The 17,899-nt window shown below is 46.5% G+C and overlaps 1 protein-coding gene and 1 pseudogene across 4 annotated transcripts in view; both read right to left on the bottom strand.

Moving 5' to 3' along the window:
• Nucleotides 1–304: 304 nt before the first annotated feature.
• Scn8a (sodium voltage-gated channel alpha subunit 8) overlaps nt 305–17,899 on the bottom strand; it is a 210,483-nt gene continuing 192,888 nt past the window's right edge. For all 4 annotated transcript variants that reach the window (XM_045151776.1, XM_045151775.1, XM_045151778.1 and 1 more), the window contains 5 exons: nt 16,548–16,601; nt 15,929–16,066; nt 14,042–14,146; nt 10,219–10,489; nt 305–3,782 (listed from right to left, as the gene is read on the bottom strand). In XM_045151776.1, the coding sequence (XP_045007711.1) occupies nt 2,635–3,782; nt 10,219–10,489; nt 14,042–14,146; nt 15,929–16,066; nt 16,548–16,601 (1,716 nt within the window). In that variant the 3' untranslated portion in view covers nt 305–2,634. The remainder of the gene's footprint in view (nt 3,783–10,218; nt 10,490–14,041; nt 14,147–15,928; nt 16,067–16,547; nt 16,602–17,899) is intronic.
• Nucleotides 5,030–5,524, bottom strand: LOC105943860 (annotated as a pseudogene).

Here is a 17,899-nt window from a genome sequence, read left to right as displayed (position 1 = left end):
TAGGCTCTAGTAGCTTAAAGACATCACTAGCGTGGTGCTTGGTGTACCTAGCAGGATTGGATAGCTGTTGCCCATCTCAAGACCTAAGAACAATTATTAAGTTTAGCCAAATCTTGCATAGAAGTGGTTAGAATTTATTGCACATTGGAAAAAATATATTTTGTTGTTGTTGTGGAAAAGACCATTAGCAATAAAAAATTTTTTGTCTGTCTGTCTGTCTGGTTGGGGATGTACATTGGCTGACAGCATCTAAGTTATCAGAAGAAAGAAAAGTATAAAAATAAAAATAAACATGACAATGGCATAAGCCAGAAGCCATTTCCTATTTAATAAGTTAATAATTTGTATTTACAAAAGGCATGCCAATAAAATAAAATTATATGTTACAGTATTTATAATTTTCTTAAAAAGAATAACCACACACGTTAGCTTCCATTTTTGTGCTGTTTACAATGTTGCCTGTACGTGGTTCTATACATTCGTCCTAGCAGTTAGCAGGGCACTGAGACATGCCTTCCCAAGCTGGTTTCAGGCATGGCATGGACCCTACCATGGCGCCGCAGAAGCAGGCATAGGAGAGCTAGACAATTTCTACCGGTCCAATGAGAGAAAGCTCTGCTCACTGACTTGCTGTGTTTGTTCTATGCAAAACTAGTCAAGTGGACTGTGAGATTGCATCCAAAGTGCTTCTACTGCAAGGCAGATTGGTGTGTCTGATGATGGGTTGTCCTCTCTACTGATGGTTCAGGAGTGCTTGGTTTTGATCTGGTTCCTGTACTAAGGCCCTCACTCTCCGAGTAGACTCTTCCTCACACATTCAAGTGCAGCATCTTGGCTTTGAAACCTGGCGGTCAGATGAGATGCCCCTGGACTAAGAACCGTCTTTCATAAAGCAGGCGATGGGATGGAAGATGCGATGCTCCCCCGGAAGCCACCCTCCAGCGACAACAGGCAGATCACTAAGCAGATACAGCAAGGCGGGCTGAGAGGGAATGTGTCAGGGAAGCTGGACCATCCGAAAGCTTTAAGTCACTTTCTCAGGACAGAGAAGCCAAGTGGGCTTGGCTCCCAGGCGGCTCCATCTGTACTTCAGGGGGCTGCTACACACCTCACAAATGGAGGCGACCACAGACACACCCCGGTCAGCACTGCTGCCCTCACCCAGCCCTGTCGGGTTGGGAGGGAAGCCCTGCTCGGTGGAGGAATGCGATGGAAGCAGGAGGAAGCATGAGGGTGAGAGCTTGTGACAACCTGTCTGCACAAGAAAGGACAGCTCAGAATGTCTGAACCCCTCTCGAGATCGACCCGAGCCCAGAGGAAGCCACGATACAGAAAGAAATGACACTGAATGAAGTGAGCACCCCATAATCCCTAATGAAAGGTTGCTTCAAGGTCTCCCAAATTCCCCCTAGAGATAACATGCTAGTTTGAATAGCACTCTTATCTCTGCCCCAAATACGTGTCAGTTCTTCAGTATGAAGGCTAAACAATTATCATAAATATTGCAAGATACAAATGAATTTTTTTTTTTAGCCCTAGGATTTGGTTTTACAGTGACATTAATAGTACAAGCCATTCAGGGTCAAAGTCTCCTCATGTACTGGACAGAGCAGCATTAAATAGTTCATCTTGCAAAGTGTGCAATAATGGCTGTATGTTAGAGATGTCTGTTAAACATATACACACAACGGATCCATCTGCTTGTTGGGTTGGGTTTGTTTTTGTTGGTTGTGGTGGTGGTCAATTGGTTAGTTATGTTCCCTACCCAGAGGTGTATGAAAGACTTCTAAGAACTCATAAAGAATTGCAGCCGGTATGGGACTCTTACCATTTCTCCAAATACAGTGAACGGTGCAGGGCTGGGTCCTATCCAAAGGCTGACCCAGTGCAGGGGACAGGATCAGTAGTGTCCTGTGGTGTATGGATCTCATGCATGACTTCTGATCACAGCATGCCATCATGCAAATCATTTCTACGCATTGAACGAGCACAATATTTGGAATTGGCCTGAGCAAGTCCTCCTCAGCCTGAAAAGAACCTGATTGTTTCCCCCCACCCATCTCCAAACCATGTGAAGCCCATGTGGAGAAGATGTGGTTTATGTCAAAGAAACTGACAATTAAATGACATGGGCTAAATATGTGTGTGTGTGTGTGTGTGTGTGTGTGTGTGTGTGTGTGTTCTTTTTGCTGCTTAGCTTAACTAATGTGAGAATGCAAATATAGTTTGCATGGACAAACAAACTTTTAAAGTGATGCTTTCTGCTTCTGAAAATCAACAAAATGGAAAAATAAAATCCGTTTGGCTGCAATGGAAATCTGCTGGTCCCGGCAGCCTCCTCTATGTTTGTATCCCGTGAGTTGAGTCCTAAGTTGCATTGACTGGATGTGGAACATGCAGTAACCACCTGCCCAAGCAATAGAAAATCTGAGTCCAGGGAGCTGGGTCCTTTGCCCTTGGCAGGTCACTGCTCAAGATGCAACTGTGTCACATGGTAAGCGTACTACGTTTGGTATAGATCTTCGGGCTACAGTGTCTCCACAGCTGTTCTGCATTGATAATATTCAAGAAGTTTGTAAACAATCTTTCACTTGCAAGTTTTAAACCGGTACATGATTTTGTTTTTGCTCTCCTCTAACACTTAGATTCTCTAACCTCTTTTTGTCTTTTGGCTCTTTCCCTTCTTCCTTCCTCTGCCCGCTGTTGCTTCTCCTTGTCGGGTTTTGTTACACTGTCATAGGAGGGGAGGGAGGCTGTGGACGGAGTGCTCTCCTTTTTCTCCCGGTGAGTGCCTCCGTTCTCCAGCTTATTGGAAGTCATCTTTTTGCAGATGAAGCCTCGCCTAGCCAAATGTCCCCGGTAGGCACGCTGCAGGACCACCGCAGACACCTCCTCCTGCTTGCGCCGCAGCGTGGTGGTGATGGGCTCGTAAGACACTTTGGAAGGATTGGACGCCACAAACCGCTCCTCCATCTGCTGCCGCAGGATGTCCAGCTCCCCACTGTCTCCCAACACCCGCTTGGTAAAGGCGAAGAGGATGTCCAAGCAGTGAATGCGGTCACCACTCACCATGGGCAGATCCATGGCAATGAGCTCGATGGTGTTGGGCTTGGGCACGCGGAGAGGATGCTCCAAGGCATCTGCAAAGTCTGCCAGCTTACAGTACTCGATGAACTGGGTGGCATCGGGATCAAACTTTTCCCAGATCTCATAGAAGGTCTCAAAGTCGTCTTCACTCAGAGGGTCCGCGCTCTCTTCCGTGGCCACACTGAAGTTCTCCAGGATGATGGCAATGTACATGTTCACCACAATCAGGAAGGAGATGATGATGTAACTGACGAAGAAGAAGATGCCCACTGATGGGTTCCCGCAGTCCCCCTTGAAGCCACTCCCTGGGTGCTCCTTATCCAGGCTGCAGTCAGGGGGGCGGTTTAGGATGGGCAGCAGCAGGCCATCCCAGCCAGCCGAGGTGGTGATCTGGAACAGGCAGATCATGCTATTGCCGAAGGTCTCGAAGTTGAACATATCGTCAATGCCGGCCTCGTGCTTCACGTATGCAAAGTTGGACATCCCGAAGATGGAGAAGATGAACATGACCAGGAAGAGCAGGAGGCCAATGTTAAACAGTGCAGGCAAGGACATCATTAAGGCAAAGAGCAGGGTACGGATCCCCTTGGCACCTTTGATCAGACGCAAGATGCGCCCAATGCGGGCCAATCGGATGACTCGGAATAGGGTTGGGGAAACGAAGTATTTCTCAATGATATCAGCCAGGAACATTCCTAAGAGAGGAATAGAAGAGGGGATGACTGAGGTCGGAAACACCCTTTCTCTTCTTTTTTTTTTCCTGACACCGTCAAGCTGAAGTTCACGGATCATTGTAGGATGAGTTCCTTTTATTCAGTCTGAGCCCTCATAACATAAACAATTACATGTTTCAAATACACAGACAAGAAGAGAAAACAGTAAGCAGCACTTAGTCTCATCTGCTTCCTCCTTTAACCTCCTGAAGCATCCACACCCTCATTCTAGCATGTCGTAGTTTTACTATGTATGACTCCACAAACTACATATATGCCCTTCTATGTTTAGGAAATTATATGTACCCCCCCTTTTTTTTTAGGTAGGGTCTTGCTCTAGCACAGGCTGACCTGGAATTCACAATGTAGTCCCAGGGTGACCTTGAACTCATGGTGATCCTCCTACTTCTGCCTCCCAAGTACTGGGATTAAAGACATGTGCCACCACACCTGGCATATGTAGCTATTTTTTTTTAAATCTTTTAAAATATTTTATTTATTTATTTATTTGAGAGACAGAGAGAAGCAGAAGGACAGACAGTGAGAGAGAGAGAGAGAGAGAGAGAGAGAGAGAGAGAGAGGGAGAGAGAGGGAGAGAGAGACAGACAGAGAGGAGAATGGGCATGCCAGGGCTTATAGCCACTGCAAACAAACTCTGGATGGATATACCACCTTGTGCATCTGGCTTATGTGGGTCCTGGGCAATTGAACTGAGGTCCTTTGGATTTGCAGGCAAGTGCCTTTACTGCTAAGCCATCTCTCCAGCCTAAAAAATTATTTATTTATTTGCAAGCAGTGATATATATATATAGAGAGAGAATGAATGAATGAGTGAGAATGGGTGTGCCAGGACCTATAGCCACTGCAAATGAACTCTAGATGTATGCACCACTTTGTGCATATGGCTTTACATAGATACTGAGGAATCGAACCTGAGTCATTAGGCTTTGCAGGCATGCACCTAAACCACTGATCAATCATCCCTGTATCTATTTTTTATGCTCACAAACTTTAATAAAAATACTGTTATGACAAAATTTATGATATTAAAATTCATGGTTTCCACTTTTTTGTTTGTTTGTTTTCGAGGTAGGAGTTCACTCTAGTCCAGGCTGAATTCACTATGTAGCCTCAGGGTGGCCTTGAATTCACAGCGATCCTCCAACCTCAGCCTCTCGAGTGCTGGGATTAAAGGCGTGCACCACCATGCCTGACTGATTTCTACTTCTTTAGTGGAAGACATCTTGATGAAAATTTAGTAATCCTAACTCTTCTGGCCTTGCTTCAAAGTTGTCCATAAAGGGACTTGGTTCCGATTTTATTTCATCATCAGTACAAACTGCTACAAGCCATACTGATTTCTGAGATGCAGAACACTCCAAAGGGATGGTCCGAGAGTCCCAGTGAACATTCCTTGGCATAAAGAATACCTCAGTCTGAAAAAGGACTGTATCCTCTGAGATAACCGTTTCTCTGATGCCACATTTATGAGCAAGGTATATAAAATGGTATAAATGTTTGTATCCAAGTCACAGGACAGCCCATTCCCAAAAAGAATTCATAAGCATGTATGTATAGATTGTTTCTGTTTTGTCAGTAGAAGGGCTAGTGGAGACCATCACCCAATCCAAAGAACAGCTTATTTTCACATTAATGTTCTCAGCACAAGGCCAAATCAAGACAGCAAGAAGAATCAAGATCTCTAAAGCCGCAGAGACCTTCATCTTCACTGAGGCTGACTTCTAACTCAGCGTTGTCCTGGAAACAGCTATACCTACATTTTGAGATCTATCTATTCAGATTGCTTTTTTTTGGTTTTTCAAGGTAGGGACTTGCTCTAGCCCAGGCTGACCTGGAATTTACTATGTAGTCTCAGGCCTTTCACAGTGATCCTCCTACCTTTGCCTCCCAAGTGCTGGGATTAAAGGTGTGCACCATCACACCTGGCTTGCTGCATTAAATTTTTTAAAAAAAATTTATTTGCAAGCACAGAGAGAGAGAGAGAGAGAGAGAGAGAGAGAGAGAGAGAGAGAGAGGAAGAAGAAGAAGAAGAAGAAGAAGAAGAAGAAGAAGAAGAAGGAGGGAGGGAGGGAGGAAGGGAGGGAAGAAGAAAAGAGACAGAGAAAATGGGCACACCAGGGTCTTCAGCCATTGCAAACAAACTTTAGATGCATGCACCACTTTATGCATCTAGCTTTACATGGGTACTGGGGAATCAAATTTGGGTCATTAGGCTTTGTAGGCAAGCACCTTAACTGCTGAGAAATCTCTCCAGCTCTCTTAACTGCTTTTCGTTTGTGAGACTGGGTCCTGCATTTAAAATAATTTTACATTTGAACAATTAAGTGGTATTACCTTTCATGAATAGGTCTTTATTTATGTGTTTTCCTATTTAAGGACAATTTTTTTTCCCCAAATGTGTGCAATTATATCTTTCCAAAGTGCTATAACTGCTCTCCACAATGCCATCAAATTTCTATATTCAAAAGAGGGTTATGGAAGGGGATTATGATCAGAATAGATGGTGTTTATGTATGAAGGTTACTAATTAAAAAACAAAACAAAACAACAACAATAAAAAAAAAAAACTAAGCCAGGCGTGGTGGCATACACCTTTAATCCCAGCAGTCGGGAGGCAGAGGTAGGAGGATTGCTGTGAGTAGTGAATTCCAGGTCAGCGTGAGCTATAGCAAGACCCTACCTTGGAAAACCAAACAAAGAAACAAACAAACAACAAAAAAGACTATTCACAGTCAAGGAATCCTGGTTGTACACCATGACATCACACTACCTTTTGCTTTTCATGTCTTAATTAATCTGCTAATATCATCAGTCTTTTTGGTTTTAAAAATATTAAAATATTTTATATTTATTTGAGAGGGGGGGAGGGAGGGAGAGAGAGAGGGGCGCCAGTGCCTCCAGCCACTGTAAACGAACTCCAGAGGCATGCGCCACCTTATACATCTGGCTAACGTGGATCCTGGGGAATCGAACCTTGGTTCTTTGGCTTTGCAGGCAAACACCTTAACCACTAAGCTATCCCTCCAGCCTCCTTTTTTTTTTTTTTGAGACAGGGTCTCCCTCTCACTCAGGCTGGCCTCAAACTCAAAGCTGTCTGGCTTTAGGTAGGTTCTGGGGGCCTGCACCCAGGCGCTCACACTTGTGTGGCCATGGCTTTATCTGGTGAGGCATCTCCCCAGCTCCTCATTTGGAGGCTCTAAGCCAAGAATCTCAACTCTGAAGAAGGTGGTCAGTTTAGAGAGTGGGTCATGTACCTTCCTTTTCAGGAGCTAGGGTTACCCAGTTTGCCCATTCCATAAAATCTCTACCTAAATCAGACCCGAGCTCTCTTCTTTTTCTTCCCGAGTGAAAAATAGTGACTAGAAAAAGGAAGGCATGAGAATCGCACTGTAGGTGGCGGTGAGACCCACAGAAAGATGGGCAGCTGCGCTTCACAGCGCTCACGACACCAGGTCCGCACTCAGAGGAGAGTCATGTCTGTCCCCAAAGGAAACAGGCAAATGCTGGGGAAGGTGGCGACCTGACAGTTAGGAAGCCCACGGAAGGTGTTTCCAGACCAGTTTACTCTACTATTTATTTATTCATTTATTTTGGTTTTTTTTGAGGCAGGGTCTCACTCTAGCCCAGGCTGACCTGGAATTCACTGTGTAGTCGCAGGCTGGCCTCAAACTCATGGCGATCCACCTACCTCTGCCTCCCAAATGCTGGGATTAAAGGCATGCACCACCACGCCCACCTAACTACTGTTATTTTAAAAAGAAAATTTCTATGCTTTTTATTTCTGAACAAATTAAAACTCGACAGAAATATTATCATCCAAAGCACTGTTGAGCAAAACGTGTACTCGGACGGGGTATGACGTGCGCTTGGACAGGGGTATGCCTGGGCTGGTGCATGTTTTGTTTTTGTTTATTTGGTGACCGGGTATCACTGGAGTCCAGGCTGACCTGGATCTCACTGTGTAGTTCCAGGCTGGCCTCGAACTCACAGGAAACCTCTTAGCTCTGCCCCCTGAGTGCTGGGATTAAAGGCGTGTGCCACCACGCATGGTGGATGGTGCATTTTCTGTGCCACTCAATGATGTGCCAGCGGGAAAATTCAAGAACAGTAGACAAGGGTCATATTGCCCATGGATTTTTTTTTTTTTTTTTTTTTTTTTAGAGAGAGAGAGGCATAGAGGGAGAGGGAGAGAATGGGCATGCCAGGGCCTCTAGCCACTGTAAACACACTCCAGATGCATGCTCCACCATGTGCATCTGCATTTCACGGGATCTGGGGAATTGAACCTGGGTCCTCAGGCTTTGCAGGCAAGTGCCTTAAGTGCTAAACCATCTCTCCAGCCCCCATGGAGTGGTTGTTTTTTTTTTCTTCTTTGGAAGTACAATCGTGACTTAGGCCAAGGACTTTGAATCCACTATTTGCTTCTTTACCAGCCATGTCTTGAGAACCTCTCTGAGCCCCAGTTCTCTTGATACTGTGAAAAGCTTGTGGTAGGTATTATATGAATCAACACATGTACAACACTCAGAATGGCAATTAGTTTTCAGCATGTTCCAGCAAAATGCAAGCTACCCTTATTACTTTCAAAGGGTGCTATGGTGTAATAAAAAAGGACAGTGTGGGACCCAGAATTCTCTACTATGTGCCTTCTGAGAGGCTTACTTCAGAAAGCTAATGCGCACAAAATTCCCAAGTGAGATTCTATGTATAGTGAGTGTCACCTGAAGTAATTTCATCCTGGGGTTCTTTTCTGGAGAAGGGGTGTCCTAAGACTCAGTGTTCCACATGTGCACAAAGTTTTTGAACACGTTGCTCTAGAGGACTCTAGTGGCATAGGCTAAGGAGAGGCCAGCTGGTGTCTGGTATTCTTGGTTACCACCTTAGGACATATAGCTTATCTACTGGAACCCTGGGGTTGGTTCCTGGGGTCTTGGGCATATTCTCTGTTAGTGCATATTAGTTAAACTTATGTGGAACCAAGGCAGTTTCACACCATTTGGATGCCTTTCAGGAAGGCAAGGACATTTTCTGGGAGGACAATCAGTAGGTTTCTAGGTTGAAGGAAACATGAACTTTGGGACCTACTTGAGTTCTGCTTCTGCTATTTTCTGGTTAAGTAGCCACACAGTGAACATAATCCCCCAGCCTGCCACCAGCGTTGCTACAAGGAGCCAATGAGACCCTGCTGTGTACTTGATCACAGCAGAATCACAGCAGCCAGAGCTACTGGCAGCAATACTTCAACCACTGCCTCAGGATTTCCTTGAACAATTTCATTAATATCCCCCTTAACAATCTCAAACCAACTGCTTTCTCATTTCAGACTTCTGTTACAGCCACATTTAAAAAATACACTTCTTGCCGGGCATGGTGGCGCATGCCTTTAATCCCAGCACTCGGGAGGTAGAAGTAGGAGGATTGCCATGAGTTCGAGGCCACCCTGAGACTCCACAGTGAATTCCAGGTCAGCCTGGGCTAGAGTGAGACCCTATCGCGACAAACCAAAAAAAAACCAAAAAAAACCCCAAACATTTCTTGGGCTGGGGAGATGGCTAGCCAGAAGCAAAAAGTGATACATGCATCTGGAATTCATTTGCAGTAGTAAGAAGCCCTGGTGTACCCATTCTCTCCTCTTTTTCTCCCTCTCCTCTCTCCTTTCAAATAAATAAAAAAAAAAATATTTAGGGGTGGAGAGGTGGCTTAGTGGTTAAGGCGCTTGCCTGAGAAGCCCAAGGACTCGGGTTTGATTCTCCAGTATCTATGTAAGTCAAGATACACAAGGTGGTGCTTGCATCTGGAGTTTGTTTGCAGGGGCTAGAGGTCCTGGCACATCCATTCTCTCTTTAATCTGCTTCTCTCTCCCTCTCAAATGAATAAATTTAAAAAAATAAAAAATGGCTGGAGAGATGGCTCAGTGATGAAGGTGCTTGCCTACAATGCCTAACGGCCTGGGTTCAATTCCCCAGGACCCACATAAAGCCAGATGCACAAAGTGCTGCATGCATCTGGAATTTATTTGCAGCAGCTGGAAACCATGGTATGCCCATTCTCTCTCTCTTTCTTTCTCTGTGTCTATCTCTTTCTGTTTGCAAGTAAATAAAGAAAAAACATTACAAATACATTTCCTTTTACTATGGACTTAAAATTCCTTGAAAGCAACACCAAGTCTCACATTCCTCTCAGCCTCAGTATTTACAGCTCAAGACTGTTAGGAACACTTAGAAGGAACATACTGGCTATGTAAACTGCCACAAGTCAATGAGAAGATTGAGGAGTATAAACGGGGGCACAGGCTACTAGGCCAGCTGCCTTCTTCTCCCAGTGCAAGCCCTTGCTCCCAGGAATCTCATCTTCACAAGCAGCCAGGGCCCTTCCCCACCCAGACGGCCCCACTCACCCACAATGGAGAGGATGACCACCACGAAGTCAAAGATGTTCCAGCCAATGGTAAAATAGTAGTGTCTCAGGGCAAACATTTTGAGCACACACTCACAGGTGAAGAAGATGACAAAAACCAGGTTGATCCAGTAGAGAATGTTCTCCATTTGCTTGCTCTGAGTGTCTGTCTCCACCATCATTGTCACCATGTTAAGGCAGATGAGCATCATGATAACAATGTCAAAGGCTTGTTGAGTGACAAAATCAAAGACAATTCCTTGGATTTTGTTCTGAGGAGGAAAGGAAGAAAGACACAACAGGTCATGAAAACCTTTCTAGACAGACCCATGGGAGCCACCACCTTGCTCCTCAGAACACTTTCTGCTGCCTTCCCAGTGACAGTGGTCAGCTCCCAGCTGTCTGTCCACACGACAGGGGCCACATCAGTTTGGCCTCACCCAGAGCTTCCTTAAGTTGCCACTCCTCTCTTGTGCCCATGATGCCACCCATATCTGGAGGTGCCCTCCCTCCCTGGACACTGATTCTTAGTTCTGGCTGTCTCCATTTCTCTTCTTAATCTCTCTCTCTCTCTTTTGTATTTTCAACTAGGAGAGCCAGTGTATCCTTTTGCTTACAGCATATCTATACTTCTCTTCAACAGCTCTCCTTGACAAGCCCTAAGCATCTGAAATGTACCATGCCCAAAGAAGAACTACCAGCTCCTTCTGCTGCCCACCCCCAGCCTGCTCCCTCTCCCTCCTCCTCCGGCCCTCCAGCCACAGTGCTGCGGGTTAGTCCAGCCGCTTTATTTTTCTGCTTCCACCATCTGGTCCGCTGAAGGTCCTGCCTCCGAAAATTTAACAAACTCACCTGCTTCATTCTGTTTCTTTCTTTCTTTTTCAAGGTAGGGTCTCACTCTAGTCCAGGCTGACCTGGAATTCACTGTGGAGTCTCAGGCTGGCCTCAAACTCACGGCGATCCTCCTACCTCTGCCTCCTGAGTGCTGGGATTAAAGGCGTGCACCACTATGCCTGGCTTCTTTCTTTTTTAATTAATTAATTTATTTGAGAGCGACAGACACAGAGAGAAAGACAGGTAGAGGGAGAGAGAGAGAATGGGCACGCCAGGGCTTCCAGCCACTGCAAACGAACTCCAGACGCGTGCACCCTCTTGTGCATCTGGCTAACGTGGGACCTGGGGAACCGAGCCTCGAACCGGGGTCCTTAGGCTTCACAGGCAAGCGCTTAACCGCTAAGCCATCTCTCCAGCCCTTTTCTTTCTTTTTTAAAGTATTTATTTATTTACTTATGAGGTAGAGAGAAAGCAAGGGAGAGTGCGAGAGAGAGGTTCAGTATGCCAGGGCCTCTTGCCACTACAAGTGAATTCCAGACGCACGTATAACTTTGCGTGTCTGGCTTTACGGGTGTACGGGGGAATCAAAACCCAGGCTGTCAGGCTTTGCAAGCAAGTGCCTTTAACCACTAACTCATCTCCCTAGCTCACCTTCATTCTGTTTCTAGTGGTCCTAGCTAGCCTAAGCTGAGCTTCTTTACGTTTGTTAAATGGCCTCCTTGCTTCCATCCAGCACAGTCCCTACACGCAAGTGTTGCTGTTCAGAAACGTTAATGTGTCACAATCATCCCCCACCTACTCTGCACTGCTGACTAGCAGAGAGGCCTTCACAGCCAGAGGCGCCTCGCTGCGGTCCCGGCCCGCGCCCCCTCCCGGCCGTGCGCGCCCCCCTGCTTCTTCACTCCCAGCAATGCCTTTCTCCAGCTTCTCTGCTCCTCCTCATGCACTGAGAGCTTCCCTGGTGAAGCTTGCTCTAAATACTATGTTAAAATAGATCTGCCCCTGAATGGAACTTTGGAAATATTAAGTCTTTTCTTTTTATTCCCCTTTCTATTGCAAGGTGAAGTGCCTTAATGAGAAGGAAAAGATGAGCCGGGTGTGGTGGTGCATGCCTTTAACCCCAGCACCAGGGAGGCAGAGGGAGGAGGATCACCATGAGTTCAAGGCCACCCTGAGACTCCATAGTGAATTTCAGGTCTGCCTGAGCTAGAGTGAGACCCTACCTCGAAAAACCAAAAATAAATAAAAAAAAAAAAAGGAAAAGATAATAACATTCTCTTTCGTAAAATTCCAGTGAAATGGTTCCTCCTGACTGTCAACTTGACTGGATTGACAGGCACCTAGGAAAGAAACTAGCACTGCCCACCTCTAGGGGTATTTATGAGGATGAGCTGAGGGGGGGGTCCCTGAATGTGGGCAACAGCCCTCCACAGGTTGGTCCTGGGACGGACTAAGAGGGGAAGCGTCTCAGCACAGGCCTTCCTTCTCTCTGCTACCCTGCATCCCAACGGGAGCGACTCTGCTGTCAAGTCTGGGGCCATGAGGGGCTTTAACCTTGGGAACCACGAGCCCAAATAAGTCCTCTTCCCTTAGATTGTTTTCTCAGGTGTTCTGACAGTGATGAGTGTCCACCACACTCTATTGTTTTTAAGTACATAAATACCGGAGCTGGTGACTCTTTTCAGGATTGCTTTTTTTTGTTTTTGGTTTTTCAAGGTCGGGGTTTCACTGTAGCCCAGGCTAGCTCAGGGTGGCTTTGAACTCATGGCAATCCTCCTCCCTCTGCCTCCCGAGTGCTGGAATTGAAGGCGTGCGCCACCACACCCGGCTTCAGGATTGCTTTAACTTGGTGTTTTCAAGCTGCCTTGCTGAGCCCGGGGCTTCTCTGCTCAAAGCAGCTGCGCGGCAGAGCTTGCCCGGAGCGGACGCGGGGCTGGTGGGGAAAGCTCGCAGGAGCACCAGCGCCTACTTCAAAGAAACTCTGCTTTAAATGGAGGTAACAGAATGGGACTCAGAGGCTTGGGGCATGTTGACGCACTCAGCTCGCTTCTCTGAAACAAGGCACGGGTTGAGCTGGTAGACCCATCCTGCCAAGACATACTGTTGGTCACAGAAACTGAAAAATTGACCAAATCTTATCTTGTTTTCTTTTATTATCTGAGACAGTGCTTCACTATGCAGCTTCTAACCTTGTGACCTTCCTGCCTCAGTGCCACCACACTTGCTAACAAATCCTTACTTGAACTGGTAGGAAAGGGATCAGCTTTCATTCATTTTACTGTGCTCGGCAGGGTGGTGAGCGTGCCCACCGACTCTCTGTTGTCTCCCAAGAAGAGTTCAGAGCACAGGTCAAGTAATGAAAAAGATGCCCCAGTCTTGGGGCTGGAGAGATGGCTCAGTGGTTTTGCATGCAAACCCTAAGGACCCGAGTTTAATTCCCAAGGACCCACGTATAAAGCCAGATGCATAATGTGGTGTCCTCATCTAGTTTCTTGCAGCAGCTAGAGGCTCTAGTGCTCCCGTTCTCCCTCTCAGCTGGGCGTGGTGGCACACACCTTTAATCCCAGCAGAGGTAGGAGGATCGATGTGAGTTTGAGGACACCCTGACACTACACAGTGAATTCCAGGTCAGCTTGGGCTAGAGACCCTATCTCAAAACAAACAAACAAACAAGATGCCTCATTCTTAATCTCTATCTTCTGTTATCAGAGCTTTTGGAAGAGGGTTGAGGAGATGATCAGCAGGTTCTAGTCAGACAGCCACTTACCTATGTCTTTCTTTCTTTTTTTTTCCCAAGGTAGGGCCTCACTCTAGCCCAGGCTGACTTGGAATTCACTGTGTATTCTCAGGGTGGTCTTGAACTCAGGGCAATCTCCTACCTCTGGCTCCTGAGTGCTGGGACTAAAGGCGTGTGCCCCCATGCCCGGCTCCTACCCAAGTTTGCTCTTCCCAGGCTGGTGACAAGCCCTCAGCCTCCACAGTGTACTCACCAAAGGGCGGGGAATGGGCTTCTGTGGTTTCTTTGAGCCCAGCTTTTTCATGGCATTGTAGTATTTCTTCTGTTCCTCCGTCATGAAGATGTCCTGACCTCCAAAGTAAAGGAGAAAAAAGAGGACCACAGTTACAACTGGCTCTGAGTGATGACTGAGGATCCAAGTTGAGGACGAAGAATGGAGAAGACTCCTTCCAGGTCTGGTGAGCAGTGTGCTCTCCCTCAGTGAGCTATACCTGCAACAATTACTGAGATTCAGAGAGAGAGAGCGAGCTGTCTGGTTTTCAACTTGGGATACCTGACATCTGCTCTGCTAGGTAAGGAGACAAAGACTTGACAACTATAGACCCTTATGGGAGGCAGGCTTGAGAGCCAGGATTCAGGAGACTGTCAATCACATTTCTTGGGATATTGTGGGAGGCTTGATTTCCTAATTAAATTCAAAGGAGGCTGGAGAAATGGCTCAGTTCCCCAGTATCGACATAGGGCCAGATGCATAATGTGGCACATGCATCTGGAGTTCATTTGCAACATCAAGAAGTCCTGGTGTGCATACCCCTCTTTCTCTTGAATATTATAAATAAATAATATTTTTAAAAAGTAGATAAAATATTTTCTTAGTTTTTTTTGTATTTATTTGAGAGAGAGAAAAAGAAGCAGAGAGGGAATGGCCTCCTGCCACTGCAAACATACTTCAGACACTTGTGCCACTTTGTGCATCTGATTTTACATGGGTACTGGGCATTGAACCAAGGCTGGCAGTCTTTGCAAGGAAGGACCTTTAATCACTGAGCCATCTCTCCAGCCCAGAAAAATATTTTAAGAGAAAGATTTCTGGCTCCTCCTAATGGTCCACTTATTTTGGATTAAATAAAAAATTTGGAAATTCTGGTGCAAAAAGGCAATCTGGGGGCTGAAGGGATGGCTTAGTGGTTAAGGCATTTGCCTACAAAGCCAAAGGACCCAGGTTCAATTCCCCAGAACCCAATTTGGCCAGATGCACAAGGAGATGCACTCATCTGGAGTTTGTCTGCAGTGGCTGGAGTCCCTGGTGCACCCATTCTATCTCTCTCTCTCCCCCTCCCTCCCTCTTTCTCTGTCAAATAAATTAAAAAAAATATTTAAAAAAAAGGAAATTTGGAGAGTTTCTTGGTATTTGTTGGGACAGATCTTGCCATTCAATTCACTTTGAAAAAACTGTCACACACATCTGATGTAAGCAAGGAAGGGAACTTTCTGAGTGAATCTCATGGTGCTGCTGCCCTGGGGTTAACATGTACAACTACACATCTGGGCAGCCTGTGCCTCCCTGGGGAAGAGGGGCCCTGCCCCTAGAGGCCTCTGGTGGGCAGCCCCCAGCCAAGCGCTGCCTTGAGAATATGAAGTAACCACCAAATCCAGCCTCAAATACAAAGAGTCAGGCAGAACCAGTGCCACCAGTAAGTGACAATTTGAGCTTTAAACAAAGAAAGAAGCAATTTTGGGGCTGAAGAGATGGCTTAGAGGTTGAAGTGCTTGCCTGCAAAGTCTAAGGACCCATGTTTAACTCTCCAGGTGCCATGTTAGCCAGATGCACAAGCATGCAAGGTTGCGCATGCGCACAAGGTGGTGCACGTGTCTGGAGTTTGACTGCAATGGCTGGAGGCCCTGGTGTGCCGATTCTCTCTCTCTCATGAAAAAACTGCAATAAGAAAAGAAGGGTGGGGGGCTGGGCACGGTGGTGCACACATGACTTTAATCTCAGCACTTGGGAGGCCAAGGTGGGAGGATTGCCATGAGTTTGAGGCCACCCTGAGACCACAGAGCATATTCCAGGTCAGCCTGGGCTAGAGTGCCTCTCATCTGGGGCGACCTCTGACTGCTGGCAGGAAGGGAGGAGACCTATCTTTTTCTTTTGTTGATTGAAGTTGTCAATGATGACACCAATGAACAAGTTCAGCGTGAAGAAGGAGCCGAAGATGATGAAGATAACGAAGTAGATGTACATGTAGATGTTGTCCTCATACTTTGGCTGCTCGTCAGGCTGTGAAGACCAGGAGGAAAGAAAAGACCCGAGTCAATTCCTGCTTAGGGCTGGGTGGGGGTGGGGGGGAAGGGGTCCACTATGCCAAAGCCACCAGCCCTAACTCTCCCCACCTGCATTGCTGAACAAGCCTAGGCTCTCTGCTGGCCTCTGTTCCACTTGGATAGCCCTTGCCCCATTCCCTGCAAGGGTACCATCACCGCTGGGACTCAGGAATCACGAGGTAAGGGGGAGGGAGAGCTGTCTGTTGGGAGCCTCACTGTCACTTCAAGACAGGACTGGAGGGCTGGTAGCTCCATTGGGGCCAAGGGGACACCATCAGAGTCAATGTGGGAGACTGAGGACTTACTTCAAGGAGGAAAAGGTCTAAAATTGATATGACAAGCAATTAATGTTCAAAGAGAAACGCCAAGTGCTCCCTTCCTCTCTCCTTCCTCATGACTCCGCCATGCTGCTTGCATTTCATTATGGCCATTCTTACCTTCCGGGAATCTACAGCGGCATACATGATGTCCATCCAGCCTTTGAAGGTCGCCTGGCAAACAGAGTCACCCATTAGACTGTTAGGGAGTGGCTGGGACACACTAGGTAAGGTCCCAAAGGCCAGGTTTAGGTTCAATGAGAACAGGAGATGGGGAGTTTGAGTACGCCTCACATGGATGTAGGTTTTCTATGGCTACTATAGGTCCCAGAGGGACTTTGAGTAAGTCTCTGAAAACAACATTGAAGAAACACACCGGCAATTATAACTGAATCAGTAATTGTACTCCATATCGCCAATGACTGCCTATAGGGAGGCTGGTCCATTGACAGTGCGGAGAGCTGCCCTGTGAGATAAGCAGCCAGCAAAGTCCACAGTTGTATGAAAAAAAACACAGTGGCCCGGAATCAAGTGGCAACGCTGGCCTCCTCCTCCGCAGGCCCTTTCTTCACCCTACTATGGCTAGCTTGACTTTGAAAACAAATACGGACATTTCCCATAGCCTCTTTGCTCAATCAGATGCTAGACTTTTTCAGAGTCCAGAAAGGGTCTTTATTCAACTTATGGTTCTACTGGGTACATGGTGGGACTCAGAACATCCCATGGGGTGGGATGGTCAGTAGACACTGGCTATTTGGAGCCTCTCAGATTCAGATACAATTCACAGGCCCAGTTATGTTCTTTTGTGTGTCTGCCTGTGTGTATGTAACCCAGGGACTTTTCATGTTAAGACAGGGGATCTACCTTTCTAGTTACAGCCCTAGCCTGTGAAAGCCAACTTCTTGAACTAGGATAAGAAAGTAAAAGAGCTTTGGTGTGGGGTAAGGCATACTTCATTCCATTAAGTCTGCCATTTACTACTGTCTAACAGTGAGTGATTAATGTGTTAGGGTAGGCTGAGAGACTCCCTTCCAGCGTTAGGACAGTGGAAGGACATAGGCACCATATTAACAATAATGAAAATACAAAACAGCAATTACCATTAATTAAGCACTGTTTTGTGCTAGGCATTGTGCTAAGATTTTTTTTTTTTTTTTTGAGGTAGGGTCTCACTCTAGGCCAGGCTGACCTGGAACTCACTATGTAGTCTCAGGGTGGCCTTGAACTCACGGCGACCCTCCTACCTCTGCCTCCTGAGTGCTGGGCTAAGAATTTTTTAAAATTATAAATTCTAAGCCAGGCGTGGTGGTGCATGCCTTTAGACCCAGCACTTGGGAGGCAGAAGTAGGAGGTTCGCTGTGAGTTCAAGGCCACCCTGAGACTACATAGTGAATTCCAGGTCAGCCTGGGCTAGAGTGAAACCCTGCCTCAAAAAAAAATTACATTTTTTGATGCCTATGCAAGCAAGGTAT

The sequence above is a fragment of the Jaculus jaculus genome, chromosome 6 (genome assembly GCF_020740685.1).
Source record: "Jaculus jaculus isolate mJacJac1 chromosome 6, mJacJac1.mat.Y.cur, whole genome shotgun sequence".
NCBI lineage: Eukaryota > Metazoa > Chordata > Mammalia > Rodentia > Dipodidae > Jaculus > Jaculus jaculus.
Note: the sequence above shows the minus strand (reverse complement) of the source record. Positions and strands in the feature narration are given on the sequence as shown.